We start from the raw sequence: 19,312 nt of genomic DNA, 5'->3' as shown, positions 1-19,312 counted from the left end.
GCGCACCCTCTGCATGCAGTGCGAGAAGAACACAAGCATGCTCTCTAGCGCGATCCAGCGCATGTCGCAGGTAAAAACATGTTAACGAGTGTGCGAGGCTGAAGGGGCACAGTCGCTGCTCGACGCGGGTCTGAAGTACATGAAGATGGTAGCGTCGCTCGCCAGTCTGGAAGCGACTGGGAGAATTCACGAGGCTTTCGACGAGAGTATCTTGTACCATCACCTGACGCAGATGCAAATGATGCGATCGTGGAGGATGAACAAGCTGTCTTGTCAGCTGTCTGACTCTCAGAGAAGCGAATTCCTCAACACCTTGTCAGTAGCGTTACAACTTGGAGGTCTGCCTCATGTTGGTTGCGTCTACAGGTCTTCCTACTTGGTTGCCTTGAACAAACTGCTGCGAACAGAAGAGTCGCTGATCGACGAGCCCGGTGCGATGGACTTTGACAACCTCGTAGTCGCTGACATGTTGACAGGCAACCGCAGGATGATCAGATCGAAACATTTTCTCCGAGCTCCCTACCTGATCGACTGCTGTCGGATCGCGAACATTTCCTCCTCCTCCTTCGACACAACAGGCATGCCCTGCCTCACAAAGCGCCTCCTCCAAACCTTCTGCCCGCTCGACTTCATGAGCGTGATCTTGTGGCATAAGGACATCATCAACAGATACATCGAGTTCAACCCAGGGCTCTGCGACCCCAACGGGCCCTTGAACTTCGTCCTGCACTCGGACATGAGCTCCAACAGCATCGCAAGCTTGCAGGAGTACCAGAAGCTTCTAATTACAAGCTTCGAGACTCGAGTTGCTATCTTCAGGTCGCCCACTCTTCTTCTGCCTCCTTCTCCTCACCTTCTCTTCTCGCAGGCACCGGGCCGCAAACTTCGCCCTCACCGAGCTGGGGAACCAAGGGGAGGGCATAGAGTGGGGCATGTCGTCCGAGACTCTCCCAGGGCTTCGGATCATCTGCAGGAGGAGTCAGGCCCTGAGGGATAGCATGCTGGCCTTCAGGCATCAGAGCAGCCTCCCGAGAGTCAGTGAGTACTGGGCTCTTACTTGTCAGGTCCTCATGCAGGTCGCAGGACTGAACGTGAGGTTTGAGGGAGAACCAGCGTCAGGTCATGGAGTCACCAGAGAGTGAGCAACCTAGCCCCTCCTCTTGCCTTGCTGCTCTGAGCCTCCTCCCCGACCAGGTGGTTCCAGGTAGTGTCTTCTCAGCTCTTTGACCCCTCGGCTGGTTTCTTCCGGGTCACTCCCAGCGGCTGCTGCCTTGAGATCGACCCCAGCAGCAACAGGATCTATCACCTCGGCGATCACCTTCGAGTGTTTCGATTCTGCGGTCAATTCTTGGTAAGGAGAGCCCAGCAGGCGTCCAGCTGACTTGCTCTCAGGCGTTCGCTGCCCTCTATGACGTGGCCGTCGGTTTCACGCTGACCAGGAGGTAGACGGCAGGTGGGGTGGGAGAGCTCATTTTGACAAGTAGCGCAGCATCTTCAAGTTCTTTCTCGGGGAGTCGGTGGAGCTAGAGGACTTGAAGGAGGTCGACAAGGAAGTTCACAGCAACCTCAAGTGGATCGTGAACAACCCTGTGAAAGATCTCAACTTGACCTTTGAGCACTGCATGGAAAGCAATGGCAAGGTCCATGAGATCCCGTTGAAACCAGGAGGTACAGCGGCAGCTTCCCTGCTGTGCCATGACCTGCTCTACCCACTCACACTGACCGCAGGTCAGGCGATGTATGTGAACGAAACGAACAAGAACGAGTTTGTGTCGCTTGTGGTCAGTTGCAGGACAACAAGAGCTGTTCGGCAGCAGCTCCGCGCCATGCGCGAAGGTTTCAACTCCTGCATCCCCTCAAACGTGTATGAAGCCATCACTGTAGAAGACTTGTCTACGGTGATGTCATTGCAGCAGAGATTCACGTTCCGATGACCTTGTCTGCAGATCATCAGTGGAACGTGCGAGGTTGATGTGGATGATTGGAGAAAGCACACAGAGTTGGTAGGCTGGAAGGCAAGTGACAACGTCGTCAAGTGGTTCTTCGAGATGTTGGAGCAGGCGAGCAACGAGTTCAGATGTTGTGTCCTCAGTGAGACGATGCTGCTGTTGTGGATCGGACTGACAAGAACTGCTCAAGAATTCTCCTGCGCGCTGTCTCGCCCCCCTGCCGGAGGTTTCCGTCGCATGCCCAACAAGTTTCGGATCTGCAAGACAGAGCTGCCACTTCCGAGGCTGCCAACCGCGCACAGTAATGTGAGAGAGATGTTCGAATGCCTTCTCACCCTTTTCTTCAGCTTGCTTTGCAGAGATTGTACTACCCGAGTATCAAACTCGGGATGACTTGATTCAAGCCTTCCAACGGGTTGTGGTGGAAGGGATGGACAACTTTGGGATCTCCTGACTCTCTCCACTGGGAAGCAATCGCCCCCTTGTGACTGAAAGCAGGTCGACGAATGAAAGCAGTCAGTCTTATTCTTACGTGTCACCTACCATGCTGCCCCTCCTACTCCTCGCCCCCTCCTCTGCCCCGCGCTGACGCCATGTGTCGCGCTATCCCAGGTTTCGGCATCCATGCTCCCAGTTCAAACCCCAACCCCGCCAGCAGACTCGCGGCCGCTTCTCTGTCTTCACCCCTGGAGCAGCAGCACCCGGATCAGAAAGTTTTACAGCTCGGAGGAGGAGCCTTACCGTGAGAGAGGCAGCCTATCAGCCAAGCAGAGGGAGATCGAGTCGCTGTGCTTCGACCCCACCCTCCTGCACGCCCCCAGCAGTCTCTCTGCCACACCCTCGTCGAGATACGCCAAGACAGCCTCGAAGACGAAGATGGTGTGGCAGTTTGTCGCCCCTGACTCGCTCGCCATCGCTTCCTCAAGAAGTCGTTCGAACTTTTCCACTTGATTCAGGTCTACCCCGATGGAGGTGTAGTGAACCTGCCGCAGGGAGGGTCGTCTCTTGAAGAGACGCTCGTGTAGCATCCTCTGCTTCAACGAGGCAACAGCTGGTAGATCGATCTCGATCACTCGCTCTATCCCCCGCGTGCTAAACCCGCGGGTGTCAAAACCCGCACCTACAACTACCATCCTCGTGCTCAGCTTCTTCTCCATGTTCTCGCGGATGACAAGGTCGCACTCCCTGCTCAAGAACGAGGTTCTCATCGCTACATTCTGATGGTGCAGCCGAGGAAAGAGGAGACACAACGGCCATCCAACGATCCACCGCGTGAGTGCAGGGAGCATGTCGTATGCTATGCCGCCGTCAGCGACCTTGGACCCTCGAGTGTTGCCTGCGATCGCCTTCCACCATAGCACAGAGAGATTGAAGTGATTGTCCCATGCTGACAGCGGGTCAAACGCATGCAGCGCCTTGAGCATGACGCGGAACGTCTCCCACGCCATCTTCCACACCCACTTGGGAGCGAGGAGCGGAGGCTTCACCTGCAGCTCCTGGGCGATGGCGAAGAGCCTTGAAGAATCCGAAGACTTCACTCCCCGCACGTCAAACCAGGTCGACAGCATCCTCACGTCCGTCCTTGCTGACCTCCCTGTAGCAACAATCCCTTGAGCTCGCCGGGGAGGCCTGGTCACGTCGACCCCCATTGCAGCATGGCGAGGAGGACGGGGAAGAGACTGTGATAAAGCTGCGAAACAAGCATGCTGCATACTGCCCTTGAGCTGCCCTTCGCTCCCCCTCAAGCATACCAGCGCCAGGAGACAGCCTACCACCGCCCTCCTCGCCATCTCCCGACAGTTTTTTAATAAGGCTGCCTCAGAACCCGTTGAGTCTGCTCGTTGGCTCGTAGGACAACGGAGGGGAAGGACTGACAAGTCGAGGAGAGGAGGAGGAGGGGGGAGAAGCATGGCTAGACGAAGGAAGAGGAGAGCAGGAGACAGAGGCATAAGTAGGGACGAGCAGAGACAAGAAGAGGACACGCAGCACGAGCCTCGTTGCATGGCGAACAGGTTTTCAATTTTCGCGACATTGTTTCTGTTGCTCAGCGCACAGCGTGGCGGCTCTGTTCGGGTTGAACAGAGCGCCTTCATGAGAGAGAAGGGAATGCAACTGAAACGCAAGGGGATGCATGTCGAAGGTCCGAGCACGACATTGTTTCTCTCCTGACCTGACCATGGCGCTCAACCAGCGTTAACAGCGTTTGAAAGAGCCGTGCAGATGAATCCAGCAGACCCGGCAAGTGTGATCGCCCTGACTCAGGCTTCTCTGCAAGTCAAGAAGAACAAGACGGAAGTGCTGCGCATTCTTGACGACGCTCTCGCCAACTCTCCAGACTCCCCTGAATTGATAGCAACCTACGGTCTGTATGCAGAGACTTTGCTCAACAACGCACAGATTGCAGAGGCTATGTACAGGTCGGAATCGATGATGAAGAAGAATTGATTAAGTCATTAACACGTGATTGAAACAAAGACGGTCAATTGAGATAAATCCGAAGAATCCCACCACCATAAACAACCTAGCGTCTCTGATCGAAAATGTGAACAGAACGGTAATTTCATCATGATGCCAGTCCATGACCTGACGTGTCATCTGAAGGAAGCAAGCAGGCTCTACAACATGGCCCTTGCACTAGGTCATTTCGATGTTCTATGTCGATTGCGATCGTGAGCGCTTTCCAGACCCACAGAATGTGCCGAATATGTGCAACTATGCAGGATTTCTATGGAAGTGCAGCACTTTGGAAGCGGAGGAGACTGCAGCAGGGAGGAAGACAGAGAGAAGGCGGCAGGTGCGGCAGCTGCCAAGCTCCTGACAACCGCCTTGACGTTGGAGCCAAACAACGCGCATGTGCTGCTCAACTTCGGGGCTCTGATGGAGGTGAAGGGAGGTGTTACATTCGAAGGTCTGATTGGAATCTGAAGGATTGGGCTGAAAACTATGCGCTTGCTAAGGAGATTTATAGAAAGGTCTGTCAATTCAGTCCCATGGTGATGGACAGAAGTTCGTTGAGTGGCTGCATACTTGATTAGGCGCTGCGCATCGATCCAGAAAATCTGAACGCCGTAGCGTATTTCAGCAGAACTTTGAGAAAAGAGGTTGGTGGATTAGCCTACGGAGATCGGCAACTGACCGACGGCAATCAGGGTCAGTACGAGAAAGCCACAGCTATACTCAAACGATCCTTAGCGAAGCATCCTTCGGACAATACCCTAAGGCGAGAACTGTGGCGGGTCAACGTAAGGGCCCTTGGAACATCTTACCTGTTCTAACATGTGTCGTTCGAAACAGGCGCAGATCAAGATAGAGAATGAAAAGAAGGTGCGTGTTGGTTGACATTGAGACCTGCCCAGTGAGCTGTACCGCAACAGGAATCCATGGGTGGACACCCGATTATGAGAGGGGTCTTCAAATCGTATGAGGAGGATAGCAATGACCTGGACGGACTCGGATGAACTTTCCTTGTCGTAAATACTCTTTACAAACTTTCAATCTACACCTAACATCTCACTGACTTATCGATACTGAGTTGCGAAAATTCACTCTATGCAGAACTTCTCACTGACTTGCCGATACTGAGAATTCCTTCCACTAGACCATCAATGAATTGATTCACAGGGCCCTTGGGGGTGTCGAGCATGGGGTGCGCCGATATGTTCATATGCACATCCTGTGTCTCCAAGCTGACCTGGGAGGTTTCGATGACTCGTTTGACTTCATTCTCTTGCTTTATCTCTTCGGGAACAGATGAACGCTGATCATTGATCTCTGTCAGGTCTGACTGTTGATGTTGACGATTGATCTCTGTCAGGTCTGACTGTTGAAGTTGACGATTGATCTCTGTCAGGTCTGACGATTTATGATTGACCTTGCGATCGACCTTTTGGGATACTCCGGTGGTCGCTTGAGATCCCCGCCTACGTGACAGATGCACCCCGTTGGAGGAGACAAGGTTGTGAGTTCCGTTAGCCTTGAGCTTCGTGTGCCCATTACCAATCGACTCTTTAATTGCCGCGTGCATTTTCCGAGGGGTATTCTCCCTCAGCTCCGTTTCTATCTTATCCAACCGCTCATGCATGGAATTCAGTTTGGCTGATAAAGTCTCCATCAATTTTGTCTCCGTCGGACTATCAAGCATATTGTGTATTTCAGTCCAGTTTTCGGAAGCCGCGCGATGCAAATGAATGCCCTTTGCTGGATCATCGCAAATAACAGCGAGAACAGCAGAAATGACACGTGCAGCATGATCCTTTTCAGTTTGAAAGTTCATCTCCATCGCAAAGTTGATCAGGCTACTGTCATGCTGTCGGAGCATACATTTCAAAAGTGTATGAAATGAGCTTCTGGGGAGCAGACCTTGCCGATCGCACAAGCCAGCACTCTGAACGTTTTTCTTCCAAAAGTCTTGAGTGATAATGATTGGGGGAATGAACCTCATCATCTTGAATCCATTTCTAAACTGCATGAAAGACAATTTGTTCTTCTGAACCCTTTCTATGCCTCTGCATCTCCAGCGATTGAAAAAGTAACCCAATCTCTTGAGTTCTGAAGGAGTCGAAGTCAAAGTCTGCATTATCCTATCACGATTGAGTTGCAAGAGCTTGTCGAACAAGGAGTCAATCTGAACCTCAAGCTCGTAGCTGTCGCGAGCATTGCTGATAGAATTCACCATTCTTGCTAGAGTGTAATCTGCATTGAAAGAAAACTGACTTTGTTCTTGAATTGCTTCTTCCCTAGAAGCATCCGAAAAGTTGTCAAGAAGCACAGCAATGACAACGTTCAACAAAACCATGGTTGCAATCAACTGAAAGGAGCAAAAGAAGCATGCTACACCGAATTCTTGATTGGTCTGCAGCCAAAGAGCTCTTACAATATCAGACCAGTTGTCTAGAGTCATCACTTGAAACATGGTGAACATACTTGTAAAGAAATCACCAAACAATTCGGGCTGTTGCTGTTTAAAAAACTGAACAGCAACGATGGAATAAATAGCAATGACAAGACAGACCAGCGCAAAAGCATTCACCATAGGGGGAATAGAAGCAGTCAGTGCTAAGAGAACCATTTTCAAGCTCTTGATTCGATTGAAAAGTCGAAAGACACGAAAGCAACGGAGCAGTCGCAGCACGTTTGCACCAGGAAGATTGTTTATGAACACGCTGATCAGAGAGATCAGAACAACACACATGTCAAACCAATTCCATCGTGATGAGATAAATTCCCAGAAGAAAGTTGAAAACATATTTATGAGTAACTGAAGAAAACGGTCAGTTACACATAACATGCAACAAAACATCAATAAACCTCAATCGTGAAAAAAATCGTGAAGAGCACATCCAAAATGGCAAACACTTCGTCTGTGCCGGAAGCAGAGTGCATCTGTGCCTCAAAGATATTGCAGATGAAGTTGCTGACTATCACTGCTGCCAGAACGAACTGACATCTGTCTCCCACGTAGAACCATCTCACAGTCTTTCGAATCATTTCAAATCTGCTCAGGTTCACGATCTCTGTGTCCTGGTGATACCTCAACAATCGTTGTATTCCTTCAACCCACATCTCAAGCTCGTCAACATTCTTAGTTCTGAACACGAAGATTCTTCCCCGAAAGAAACCATTCTTCGATGTCCCCAGAGCAAAGTCAAGATGCTGCAGATCCAGGCTTTTCTTGTCGATCTCTTCGTCAGGCTTTTTCTTCCAGACAACTTGAACTGAGCACTTTGGTATACCAGATTCATCATCTGCCTTTGGAGGCCTTGCCGGCATCACGATCAAATCATTGTCTGCCCCTCGAGAATGGTTCAACCCATCAGCTAACCATGTTATCTCTTCATATCGTATCGAGGTAATCGCTGGTGTCTTCGGAGTGACTGAGTAAGAGATTTCTTTTCTTGTGGCTTTTACCCACCTGAACTTGAATGAATGTCCACTCCCTCCTCGCTTCTCTAGCTCTCCTTGCAGCAACGTATCGTTCTCGTTCACCAGCTCGGAAGCAGCGTCTGTTCGAGCATCCACTACTCTCTCCATGGCGAGCGGCGGAAGTGACCTCAGACTTCACTGAACAGGACACTCCTTCAACCCGCTTTCTGAGGAGCCTCACTATCGCTGCATGCTTCTTCTACATCCCTGGAAGCTCATGAAACCCTGACATGGCTGTGAGCGGCGGCAGGCCATCGTTACCTGAGCTATCCGAGGGTACGGACCTACCTTTGGCTATCTCGGTACTTTTGGGGGTGGCAGCCACATTTAATCTTTACTCAAAGTTAAGTAGGAAGCCTGATATGAAGTAATAATCTTTACTCAAAGTTAAGTAGGCAGCCTGATATGAAGTAATAATCTTTACTCAAAGTTAAGCAGGAAGCCTGTGTGACTTTGAGTAAACAGTCTGAAGCCTGCACTGACTAGTATGAGAGTCACCCGGCACTTCCTGAGTGACGGTGGGCCACCGTGCCACGGTGTGAGTCACTGTCCGTCACGCCAGTGACGGTCACACCCGCCCGGCGGTGTATGGTCAGTGGCAGCTACCGTCACGGCGTACCGGCGCGGCGGGCCGCTCGGGGACCGGGCCACTACGGTCACCCGCCCGGCCGGTGCCGGGTGACCGGTCCGAGTCCGTCCGGGTCCGACGGCGGGTCACCGGCGGGTGACTCGGAGGCTGCGCGGCCGCCCCCGCCCCCCGGTGAACTGAAGGGCCGCATTGTCAGACTAAGCAGCTCCTGCTCGGCTGGGGTTCCGGGACTCAGGACTGATTCCGTGGCAGCTTCCGCTGCTTCGCCGCACTGAGTGAACTTCAAGTTCGGAAGTTCAACCGGGCCCGGCGGCGCCGCCGCCGGCAGCGGTTGATCGCCCGGCCGGACGCCGGGTCAGTCACTTGATTATTGATTTCAATATGTCCTCTTCTTTTTCAAATATACACAAAACATTTGGAACCTGTACCGATGAGACCTATCGGTTGTAGATCAAAACTGTAAAACAATGGGTAGGGTAGGTTATGTACCGGTAGTTTAATTATCAATTTCGTGGGTGTCCCCACAAAAGATCAAGGAAACTGGGTAGGTACTTGTACAGGACGGGTACTTTCCTCGATCAATCGAAGAGGGTGGGGTGGAGTGAGCTAATCGCTCTCAACAGCCGCGATGGCCATTGCGTAAAAGAGGGAAGGGAGTAGGTTGAGGAAGAGATGGACAGCTGCGAACTTGATGGAGACGAGATCATGTTAGAAATATTGAGACCTATCTTAGTTGAGAACAGTTCAGATAGTGTTGTTGAGAGTCGGGCTTGCATTCTTGAAAAGGTTATGTGGTATGGACTTGAGTGGCAGATGTTGAGCTTTCTCTGTGTGGGATGTCAAGTTGCAGCAGCGGTTTGTGTTGTTCTCATCTCTTGGTTCTTAAACATCTCTTGGTTCTTAAAAATGTTTTTGAGTTTTAATCCCCTTTGCTGCTTATGTTGTGAAAGTCATGCGTCACCCCGCTTGCTTGGATGTGTCGTTTGTTGAGTTCTATGCAGGTGGAGTGGGACTGGAGATACTGAAAAGGCTCCTCGCGTTGAGGGCGGCGAAGCAATGTCGAAGGCAACATGGGCACTATCTTTCGCACTCTGCTTGTCTCTCTTTGATTTCTGTGCCGGCTCATATCGATTTGGTTCTTTGTCGTGGCGCTCGGTGAACGAAACGGGAGTTGCACCCAACACGGTTGATTTTGAATTGGTAACAGCATGGGGTCGTAATTTTCAGTGGGTTTTTGTAAGCAAAAGCAACAATCCTAGAAGTGATGATTACCCGGTGGTTGGAGACAAAGTCAGGTTGACTGGTGTATACTTTGGTAGCAATTCCAACACCGGATCAGGAACTTCTCAAATCTTGTTCTACACAGGTCTGTTCCTATGATACCATCCCATAAAGTGAAAGCAAGTGTTTCAGGTGATGGAAAGCAGTACTTCGTTGATATTGTTGTCACCGCCTTTTCGAAGTCGGAGAATTGGATTATGGGAACTACAATGATTCGCCACACGTATTCCACTCCGTACAATCCGGTTGGCAAGACCAACTTTTATCCGACAGGCTTCAGGTGATTCTTGTATTTCTTACATGTCATATCAGCACGATCACACCTAATGCAGCTACCAAGCTTCCACGGGATCTTCCCTTGATGCGAATCAGCCGTACTGGAACACACCCTGGAAGGCGTCGTTTGTGGGCTGCTGCAGGGGTCAGGACCTTGCAGTCAACAGCAACAAAGTGTATAAATTGGTCTCGTACGTGGACTTGACCAACAGGCACAGCTCACTCGTTGCCCGCACGCTCCCCGTGGTGACGGTGAGTCAGAGTAACGGTGGAAGTTTCAATGTTTTGGCCAAGGATGCATTTGCTTTGGGTGGGGTCCCATTGAAGGTTTTGTCCGGTGGAAATACGAATTATCCTGTTGATGATAATACCGATGTGAGCATTACCTATCAATTGGCAAAAGCAAGTGATTTGGATTTGCCTGATTCTGAATTCACGGTGATGTCCGGAGCTAGCATCGACAACAACGGCCTTGTTACTGTTGGAGCAGGTACTGGAATTCGCCAGCTTGTGGTTCGTGTAGATCTCTGTACCGCAATACAGACGCAATATGCACAGTGCAATGCAAGCACACTGATAGATTTGAGAGTGCAGTACATACCCGCGGATCCGCAGCCGTTTGCTGTACAAAATGACGGTACGGATTACCAGTCAAGCCAGGACAAGTCCTTGCAGAATGTTGATGGATGGGTAGGATTCTCTATCTCGACACCAGTCACTGTAAAAAATCCTCAGATGCAGCCACTCGTCTTGAACTACGTGTTTTCAAATCTTACAGTTGAAGCAACTAGAACCTACAGACCGGATCAATCTCAGCAGGTGGCTGGAATGCCGTCGAATGGCTTGCCTCCAGGAGCTTCGCTCGCATCGACAGGCTCTGACGCGATTGTGGATATCGTCCTCGTCTGTGACAATCCTGAATCAAAAAGTCAGACGAATTCTCGAAGCTATCAATTCTTGAATGCGCCTGGGGCTCTTGATCTTTGGAATTCAGGATATCGCCCGATTCTGAAAAACGGTAGCTATACCATGAATGACATATACCCCAATGCTCTATCTTCGTCCTTGACTTATGCGGCTCACAATTTGGTGAACAACGGAAGTTTATTTGTCTCTATGTGGGTGAAAAGGAGCTCGAGTGATCCTGCCGTAACTGAGTTGTTCGTAACGAAGTCTAGAACGGAAGTTAACCAAAAGACTGCAGATGGTTACTATGTTGTTCCTGGGGCTACAACAGGATGTTCTTCCAAGTTTAACGAGATGGGCTTCATTCTGTTCAAGCGAGGCAATGGTCCAGCTATCACCAACATTTCGTTTTCCATGCGCCCATCGTGGTACAACGTTTCATCGCCGTTTCTCACTGCTCCCTTGTACTTTTCAACGGTGAGCATCAATATCATACAAAGGAGCCTTCGGTGGGTCCCAGAATATGCAGGGTATTATGTTTTTTGTTACGTTGGAACATACTGGCAACAGCCAACAGCTGCTCTTTCCTCGACGCAAAGATGTATCCTCTATAACATTCGTCAAGATCCGGGACCCAGCTTTGTGCCTCATGTAAATCTTAGCACCACCATGGGCAAATTACTTTACTTCAATGTGACTTTCAGAGATATCAATCACGCGGACGAGGTGGTCGCCATCTCCTTCGACACCCAAGGGCTGACGTTGACGGGAGCAACATTCCTTTCGAATGTGGTTGAGCCTTATGACGCCTTGTCAAAGTCCACATCTCGTCTGGTGCAGTGGTTTCCTGATTCTATGTATGGCGGGTTTGCAGGTAATTCCTTGCAGCCAGTCATTATCTATCTAACGATTGCCAAGGTGAGGTATGCTTCGTCGCTCAAGATGTGGGCGGTCCGTTTCGAACGGCTCAGTCTAGCCTCGGGTGCATCTTCATCAGCGTCGCTCGTTGCAAGTGGTACGTGCAGAGTGAAGACTCTCTTGTGCAAGTCGCTGCGCGATTTGCAACCAACTGGCTCCAAGTCTGGCACTTCAACCCAGACCTGCTGAACCCTGACATCGGCCTCCCTCCTGCCAAGGAGATCAACATTGGCCATCTCTACCAGGTTCTGTCTGACTCCCTTCCTCACAAGCTCTTCTTCGTCTTTTTTCTCGCCCTTCTCCCTTCCGCCTCCTCCCTCAATCTTCTGACTTCCTCACTGATCCCTATGTCTCGTGCACTGATCAGCTTCTTACTTGATGTGCAGATCGAACCGCATGATTCCGTGGCCTCCCTTGCGCAGAGATTTGGAACTTCGGACAAGCATATCTACATGAACAACTGGGACATCGCCAGGACCCCACCTGAGTTGATCCCTGTGGGCTACACGATTTGCATAATCCCCAATTCTTGCGTCTCAGCAGCGGCAGTTTGAGCTCCTGCGACTTTAGCTTACCCCTTCCTTTAACTCTAGTTTTTAACATCCCTACGATGCTTGCGATGTTGTCGCCTTCTATGCTACAGCAAACATGTTTAGTAAACCAAGGAATCGTTCTCCGACGTCATGGCCTCGCCTAACGTAGCTCGCCTAACGTAGCTGTCACATTATGACTTGGCAAAGCCTGTCGAATCACATCATTTTTGTGCGGTATGAGTTTGTGCGGTATGAGGCCCTTTGCTGTGACTACCGTCCATGGCTGGAAAGGCGGGATGAAGAGGAGGGGAGGGCGAGTAGAAACGAGAGTGATGAAGATCGTCCGCCATCTGAGTAAGCTCTGAAGGCTCGAGCCTGCTGCTATCATCATGTCCTCTGCCTTGATGAGGGATGAGGACGAGGACGGGGAAGGGGAAGGGGGCTTCTTGCGCCATGAGGGATTCTTCGGATTTGATGGCTTTGACGTCGAAGAGATGGACGAAAGAAGTTTGAGATCCTCTTACAGAAGTCGAGAACCAACTTGGTACAAAGGAAAGCAAGAAAGGACATCTCAACAAGGCAGAAACATAACGCATGCAAACTCAACGGATGGTGACGAAAGGCACGGTCATGCAGGAGCAACAACAGCATTGGACATGTCAGAAGCAAGGTCGTCGTCAAACTTGCTCTCTACATCTTATCTCAGGGACTCGTACACCGAAACAAGATCTTCTTTGGACAACCTGGTCACTCAAAACCTACCTTATGAAATCAAACACGATGACTCGAGGCCTTGTGTCACCAACCCTTCTCGCACACTTTTCGGTGTCTCGTCTCCAAACATTCAGCATCTGAGCAGGAAAGATGAAGTCTTCTCACTCGGGAAAGTGCCATCTTTGTTCTCTGACTGTCTCAACACTGATATCCCTGTTTGGCACACAGCAACGAGAAGGGTTCCGGGGGGGAGGCGAATGCTGCGGCTATTGAGACGTTGCGCATCCTTGAAGACCCTGAGGCTGAAATGTTTGACAAGTGCGAGGCGATCAAGCTCGTGCGACAGGCATGCCATTACGCGTTTACCTGTCCTGCTCTAAGTTTCATGTCAAGCTCGGCATCAACCATGACAGCAGCAAGTTTGCTTTCATGAGTGCGTTGAAGAGCGATTCTAAGATGGTGAAGCTTTGTGATGACGTTGTTCTGTATGAGATGATTTCTTCCTGCAGGTGCAATCGGCTGCCATGTATGAGGTGCCTTCCTCCCCCTCTCGATCCTCCTCTCTTCACTTCGTCTTCGCAGATGATTTCAGCTCCCGAGGGCTTTGAGGACCAAGAAGACAGGGTAACGTTCACTAGGATTCTGAGTCGAAACCTCGAGGCTCACAGCGAAGAAGACGAGTTCAAGGCGCAACAGCTGCATGTCCTGCCTCTCCTCATGTGCCGACTGAGTGTGACGCGTCGGGGCAGACCATCGCAAGGAGAGGAGAAGTTGTCGACAGCTACACACGAGGGATCATAGAGAAACATCTCTTCTCGCGCAACCCTGCCGTCAGGTTGGCTGCTTTGGCTGCCATCAAGACAGTATACGGCGGGCCCGACCCCTCCTGCACCGAGCGCTTGATCCGAATGCTCAAGGTGCAGGCTCGCTCTCGTTTCACGACCCTCACCAACGGCAGGACAAGGAAGCTAAAGTTCGAGAGCAGGCAGTGCGGACGTTGGAGGTGTGCGCAGCATGGGGAGGGAACGAGACGCTCGCGACAGCTCTCCTGACATGCCTGCAAGACAGTGACAGCGGCGTGCGAAGGTTCCTTGCCTTGCTCTCTCGCTCTCTTGACCATTTGGATCAGAGCAGCGACGGATGTGATCGTGAAGGCAGCGGCTGAGCGACCGACATCCATCGCCAAGGCTGTCTTGCGGCGAACTCTTGAGAGAGAAGGAGGAGAAGGCAAAAGGACGCTGCCTGTGACAGTTCAACTTGCCCTGGGCGTGCTCGACGAGGCCGGGCCCGCAGGTGAGAGCGAGGAGGGCTCGCGATGTCACTCATCTTTAATGCAAGATGCCGCTTCTCCTCCTTCACATGTCGGCCGCAACTCTCTCCCAGCCACAAAAACGATCGAAAGTCAAAGCATGAGAGGGATAGAGTGAGAAGCTATCTTCATAATTCCTGTTGGGCCGTCACAAGATGAAAGCAATCAACGCATCTCTCACATCAACATCAACGATGCGCACGTTTTGCACTTCCTTAACCTTGACCTGAGACAAAAGCAACTCAACAGACCCGACCGCAGACAAGACAAACAGGCTGACATTCTCAGCCTCCACTGATCCGTTGACAAACACTTCATGAGGAACAGGAGCATGGGGAACGCTTGGGCCGATGAAGCTTGTTTTCTGCGACACAATCAGGGAAACAACGACGGGAATCAGCGAAGTTCACACCTTCTCCTCCTCCTCGTCTTCTCCTGAATCATCCTCGTCGGCGTCCTGGTTGCCTGCGCTCGGGTTTTGGGTTGCCCCTGCATTGGCTGCAGACCATCAAAGGAAGCATTGCATCTTTACGTTCGTCTACCTCCCTTGTTCATCTTCTTCATCTTCTTCTTTTTCCTCTTCCTGCAGAGCGAAACGTTCAGGAGAGCTAAGACTTGTGAGGATCTGCATACTCGACACGCTTCTGATGCTTCTTCTCAACCTCCTCCGCACGCTCACGCTTTTTCCTCTCGAACTCCTCGTTTTCTCTCTTCAAGATGGAAAAATTCAGCTCACTGCCGACATGGCAAGCTCGGGAACCTGTCTCCGCGCCTCTCCTTCCATCCTTGCCAACCTGAACATCTCTTTCCTTCGAGACTTTCACGGGCTGGTCAGACGGGGACAGGAGAAAGAATCTATGATCACCTGTCGGTACTGATGGAAGTCACCGGAGCCAGCTCCTGCTGTAGACCCCATGACATTCTGCTCTCCAATGAGCACACGGTAGCGCGAAAGGATACAAGAGTCGCACCGAAACCTCCAAGACATCTTTCTTTGACGCCTCTTCCTTCTCTTGCTCAGTGGGAGCTGCTTGCACCTGAAGGCACATCATGATCACAGCATCACATTATTGACTGCCGTCCAGACATCAAACCAACCTCTGCACTTCGATCGTCGAATGAACGTGCACTTGTGTATCTCCCCATGGTTCAAGTGAGCTATCAACGGGTCAGCTCAACAAACATCAATACCTCGCTACATTGTCTCCACATTTGAACATGTAACATCATGGTGGGAAACTCAAAAGTCTCCTCATTCTTTATGCTCTTGACACAGCTATGGCAGGCACAACGGGCGAAAACCCTTTCACAAGGTAGCGATGAGAAGGATGGACGCAGTGCCGCTAGATCTCTTTGATCGATCAACTCCTCTCTTCCAAGCATCGCCCTCCTCTCCCTGTACTCTCCTTGCTCTCCTTTACTTCCCCCTCGCTAGCACATTCCCCTCCCCTCCTGTTTGCCATGGCGCCGCTCCTCTTCCTGCTGCCCTTTGACTCGAGCTAATTAAAAGGGTAGGACAGTGGTGCTGCCGCAGAAATGGCGCATGGAAGAAGGAGCGGGAGGGAAGGGTAACGACGGAAGGGAAGGATGAAGTCAAACATCAGCATGTCGAAAGCTCTTCGACGGAGTCAGGTCTTGAGCAGCCGGCCGGAGAGAGAGGAGGAGGAGGAGGATCGCGAGGGCGACGAGGAAGCGAAGAGCAAGGAGAGGTCAAGGTACCCCGATGAGATCTCGACCTTGTTCACCCGCGAGGTTTGGCGAGGTCACGCTGAACTGCATGCTCTGACTCTTCACTCACGGTAGGGCCTCGCCGCACCCATCCTCATCATCTTCTTCGTCCTCGTGTGGTATGGGCGAACGCCGGCAGTCGCATGCCTGGCATGGACCTTTGTCTTCATCACCTTGGCCGGAGCGTTTGAGGGGACAGAGGAAGGGCCGAACAACCTTCAATCTCAAGCCTGGAGTCTCGGACAGGCAGGTTGTCAAATCCTCATTTCAAGTGAACGTGCGTGACCAGTAGCGCGGCCCTTCTGCGGTCCTCAGGTGGGGTGCTGCTAGGGGCGACTTCGCTGCAGCGTCACGACTACCCCGTGCTGTTGGGTAAGAGTGAAGGAGCGGCCCACTCGACTCTGATCGCCCTCGCAGCCTTGACGACAACGTTGCTAATTCTCATCATCCTTGCTCCTCTCACAGAATTGAAGCTCGGTATCCTTGGAGGCACAGGGTCAAGGGAGAGGAGGGGAGAAAGAGGCATGTGTTGGAAGGGAGATTGTTAGAACTTCGGGGGTAGGCGATAAGCATCTGCTCATGATGCTTTCAGACGGGCTGGCGCTTCTTTCTTCGGGATTTTCAATCGGGGGAGTTTTCTTAGCAGGGTGCGAGACGTTCCCTTTCTTCTCATTCTGCTCCTTCCACTTGCCCTGCGGTTCCTGTTCCTATTCCTCTTGCTCTTGTTACTTCTTCTTCTTCCTCCTCCTCCTCTGCCTCCACTTCCGATTCTGATTCTGCCCAAGTTTTTTCGCAGGACCTGAAGCGTCTTTGTCCATGATCGCAATCCTTGTGGGCCTTCCTGCCTCTTCCCCTTCTTCTTCCTCTTCGTCTTCGTCTTCGTCTCCGTCTTCCTCTGCCTCTTGATCTGCCTCTGCTTCTGCCTGAGTTGCTGGAGTCAGGTTCCTGCATGGATCTGTGGCGTTCTCGGGGGCGTGGCTGCAAGCGTCACCCCTCTGCACCGATTTTACCCGGTAAAGTGAGCGCTACTTGACACTCTTGTAGCATGGCTGAGCTTACAAGATCGATCACGATGACATGTTGGGTCCTGACTCCTGCTTCTATAGGTTGCGGCCGGTCTTGGAGCCTTCTCTATCATGGCGGGTTGTTGGGGAGCTTCCCATGACCCACCGGTCGACAGGGAATACTGACAAGGCTTCAACGAGACAATACGAAACAACATGCAACCTTGTCATGCTTTTGGAAACAGCAACGTTATCATAGCTTTTGGACATAGCAACATCATAGCACTTTGGAAAAATTTATTGTATGATCTGCCCCTCAAAAAATTCTATAGGTGATCCCATGCATTCTTCATCTCCTTTGTTTTGTTCCCCGAGTTCATCTGCCGAGCAGATTCTTGGATGTCCTTGATGTCCATGCGTCCCTAACAAACAGGCGTTATTCCATGCAATCATCTACATCTCATCAAAGTTACCTGTGTCGGCATTGAAGGGATCTTCTGCCATTTTCTGATGGAAACCACTGCAAACGCAATTCCACCCAACAAGCACAAGCCAAGAGGTGGGAGCACGAATGGCATCCACTCAGTAGCATCACTAGCTGACTTGACATTCTCGGAAGCATAAGTTTGTGCTTTAATCCCCAAACGCGTTTTCGCTGCAGCTTTCTTCTTTACCTCGTTGAATCTTTGCACAATGCTCGGATGTTTCAAGATATCATGCAGGCTTCCCGATGATTTCTTCTGAAGTGATGCAGTGGCAACTGCAAGGCTGGCCTGTTTCGAATGCGTTGATTTTGCCAGATCATGCAAGGCTTTCATGTTATTGTGAGTCACGCTGGTTTGCAATGCATCGTCTTGGTTTGACGCGATCGTTTCTACAGAGATGCAACAAAGAAGGAAAAACGTTGCAATCAATCGGTTCATCTTAACTTAATCGTTTGATAGGGAAGCGAATAAAATAAGAAAATTCGAGGCCTTCAAGGAATTTTGCTTGTCTCAGAGGTGTTGATTTCCAGAGATTTGAACTTCTTTGTTATCTGATCCTTTGAGATTCTTCGTAGCTGGAAAAGAGAGAAGGGAGAAACTTGTTGTATAGGAGTGAAACCTGAAGGGATCTGCACGGAGACCAGAGGATGCGGCGAACTACAGGAGGATCGTCGTTGCAAGCTCAGCAGGCCATGCGAGGATCGTTGAACCTGAAACCAACAGGATGGCTGGAGGCTGGGAGGAAGGAGGGGTCCCCTCGTCGGAATAGGGTTCCATGATCCACCGGTACTCTTTTCTGGTATCATAAGGGGGTAAGGTTGCCAAAGTACCGGTACATTCATACCAGCATTTCTGAATTTCAGGGTAGAATTGTGAGGTAGGGTACCTTTAAGATTGACAGGAGATCTGTGGGTACCTCAAAGATGGGGTGGTCCTTCTTTGCCTTTGATAGTTTGATGGTGGGGTAGGTACTATGAACTAAATAGGGAACTTTGTGGGGATGAAAAGGGGTGGGGGTACTCCCACCCACCATTTCTATTTCCGGTAGCATTTTTGGTCAATTTTCATCCTGCAGTGGGAAAAATAATTTGAAAAGTTCTTGTCATGTTTCAAATCACAACGAATTGTTTTCTATTCTTGGTATCAGTACTTTAGAGATTTTCGGTGACTATCCGACCACTGATACCCGGGGGCCGGGCCGGCCGGGCCCGGGGCTCAACCGTCACGGTCACTGGCGAGTCCGTGGCAGCGAGTCACTGGCAGCGGACACCGGCGGCGACTCTCATCAGCCCGGTCCGACCGGGGCCTCCCGGAGTCCGGGCCCCCGGGCCCGGCGCCGGGCCGGACGGGCCCTCGGACCGGCTAGTAGGCCCGCTACTGCGGCCCGGCGGCCCCGGGGCCGCGGGCCGCGCCGCGCTCGGACTGCACTGTGGCAGTGCGGCGGGCCCCGGGCCGGGCCGCACCGGGTCAGCCCGGCGGCCGGGCTACCGTGACGGTACTCCCGGAGTCAGCCTCGTCCTCGTTCACGGCCCCCGTCACGGTCACGAGAGTCTGGTGACCGCCGATGATCGGACGCCGAACCCCGATCTTCGGCGTGAGTCGAGTCGGGCTCGAATTCCTCGGTAGACTCCCGCTCAGCCTGGCCCGGCCGCACGGCCGCCGCCGGGTCGCCCGGGTGCCAGGGCCGCGCCGCAGTGA

At 51.6% G+C, this 19,312-nt stretch overlaps 9 protein-coding genes across 9 annotated transcripts; 4 read left to right on the top strand and 5 right to left on the bottom strand.

Annotated features, from left to right (window-relative positions):
* Positions 1 to 1,517: 1,517 nt before the first annotated feature.
* On the top strand, positions 1,518 to 2,403 carry GUITHDRAFT_71756 (hypothetical protein; the record flags this gene model as incomplete). The annotated part of the gene is made up of 5 exons (XM_005831932.1): positions 1,518 to 1,668; positions 1,729 to 1,898; positions 1,947 to 2,091; positions 2,140 to 2,250; positions 2,297 to 2,403. Coding segments are annotated over 5 exons (684 nt in total), but the record flags the coding sequence as incomplete, so codon positions are not given.
* A 102-nt stretch (positions 2,404 to 2,505) lies between these two features.
* On the bottom strand, positions 2,506 to 3,598 carry GUITHDRAFT_139286 (hypothetical protein; the record flags this gene model as incomplete). The annotated part of the gene is made up of 2 exons (XM_005831931.1): positions 2,506 to 2,635; positions 2,691 to 3,598. The coding sequence occupies 2 exons, from the start codon at positions 3,596 to 3,598 to the stop codon at positions 2,506 to 2,508; spliced, it is 1,038 nt and encodes a 345-aa protein (XP_005831988.1).
* Positions 3,599 to 4,169: 571 nt separating this feature from the next.
* GUITHDRAFT_109051 (hypothetical protein) lies at positions 4,170 to 5,288 on the top strand (the record flags this gene model as incomplete). The annotated part of the gene is made up of 8 exons (XM_005831930.1): positions 4,170 to 4,366; positions 4,425 to 4,503; positions 4,551 to 4,618; positions 4,670 to 4,832; positions 4,877 to 4,942; positions 4,985 to 5,050; positions 5,099 to 5,191; positions 5,244 to 5,288. The coding sequence occupies 8 exons, from the start codon at positions 4,170 to 4,172 to the stop codon at positions 5,286 to 5,288; spliced, it is 777 nt and encodes a 258-aa protein (XP_005831987.1).
* A 208-nt stretch (positions 5,289 to 5,496) lies between these two features.
* GUITHDRAFT_109050 (hypothetical protein) lies at positions 5,497 to 7,718 on the bottom strand (the record flags this gene model as incomplete). Its single annotated transcript, XM_005831929.1, has 2 exons — positions 5,497 to 7,206; positions 7,257 to 7,718. 2 exons carry the CDS (start codon positions 7,716 to 7,718, stop codon positions 5,497 to 5,499), a joined length of 2,172 nt encoding a protein of 723 aa, XP_005831986.1.
* Positions 7,719 to 10,943: 3,225 nt separating this feature from the next.
* Positions 10,944 to 12,514, top strand: GUITHDRAFT_152823 (hypothetical protein). The gene is made up of 3 exons (XM_005831928.1): positions 10,944 to 11,797; positions 11,842 to 12,086; positions 12,228 to 12,514. Exons 1-3 carry the CDS (start codon positions 11,047 to 11,049, stop codon positions 12,393 to 12,395), a joined length of 1,164 nt encoding a protein of 387 aa, XP_005831985.1. The 5' UTR covers positions 10,944 to 11,046; the 3' UTR covers positions 12,396 to 12,514.
* A 571-nt stretch (positions 12,515 to 13,085) lies between these two features.
* GUITHDRAFT_152821 (hypothetical protein) lies at positions 13,086 to 13,500 on the bottom strand. The gene is made up of 2 exons (XM_005831927.1): positions 13,482 to 13,500; positions 13,086 to 13,434 (listed from the first exon to the last, which is right to left on the bottom strand). The coding sequence occupies exons 1-2, from the start codon at positions 13,494 to 13,496 to the stop codon at positions 13,219 to 13,221; spliced, it is 231 nt and encodes a 76-aa protein (XP_005831984.1). The 5' UTR covers positions 13,497 to 13,500; the 3' UTR covers positions 13,086 to 13,218.
* A 1,045-nt stretch (positions 13,501 to 14,545) lies between these two features.
* Positions 14,546 to 15,543, bottom strand: GUITHDRAFT_109047 (hypothetical protein; the record flags this gene model as incomplete). The annotated part of the gene is made up of 9 exons (XM_005831926.1): positions 14,546 to 14,623; positions 14,678 to 14,761; positions 14,810 to 14,895; positions 14,940 to 14,980; positions 15,031 to 15,132; positions 15,192 to 15,214; positions 15,263 to 15,319; positions 15,369 to 15,434; positions 15,496 to 15,543. 9 exons carry the CDS (start codon positions 15,541 to 15,543, stop codon positions 14,546 to 14,548), a joined length of 585 nt encoding a protein of 194 aa, XP_005831983.1.
* Positions 15,544 to 15,971: 428 nt separating this feature from the next.
* On the top strand, positions 15,972 to 17,089 carry GUITHDRAFT_152819 (hypothetical protein). The gene is made up of 6 exons (XM_005831925.1): positions 15,972 to 16,149; positions 16,201 to 16,497; positions 16,543 to 16,602; positions 16,718 to 16,772; positions 16,911 to 16,956; positions 17,067 to 17,089. The coding sequence occupies exons 1-2, from the start codon at positions 16,003 to 16,005 to the stop codon at positions 16,408 to 16,410; spliced, it is 357 nt and encodes a 118-aa protein (XP_005831982.1). The 5' UTR covers positions 15,972 to 16,002; the 3' UTR covers positions 16,411 to 16,497; positions 16,543 to 16,602; positions 16,718 to 16,772; positions 16,911 to 16,956; positions 17,067 to 17,089.
* A 322-nt stretch (positions 17,090 to 17,411) lies between these two features.
* GUITHDRAFT_163398 (hypothetical protein) lies at positions 17,412 to 18,326 on the bottom strand. The gene is made up of 2 exons (XM_005831924.1): positions 17,603 to 18,326; positions 17,412 to 17,551 (listed from the first exon to the last, which is right to left on the bottom strand). The coding sequence occupies exons 1-2, from the start codon at positions 18,050 to 18,052 to the stop codon at positions 17,456 to 17,458; spliced, it is 546 nt and encodes a 181-aa protein (XP_005831981.1). The 5' UTR covers positions 18,053 to 18,326; the 3' UTR covers positions 17,412 to 17,455.
* Positions 18,327 to 19,312: the final 986 nt, after the last annotated feature.

Source organism: Guillardia theta, assembly GCF_000315625.1.
Source record: "Guillardia theta CCMP2712 unplaced genomic scaffold GUITHscaffold_37, whole genome shotgun sequence".
In the NCBI taxonomy this organism is placed as follows: domain Eukaryota; class Cryptophyceae; order Pyrenomonadales; family Geminigeraceae; genus Guillardia; species Guillardia theta.
The sequence above is the reverse complement of the archived record's forward strand: the minus strand, read 5'-3'. Positions and strand labels throughout refer to the sequence as shown.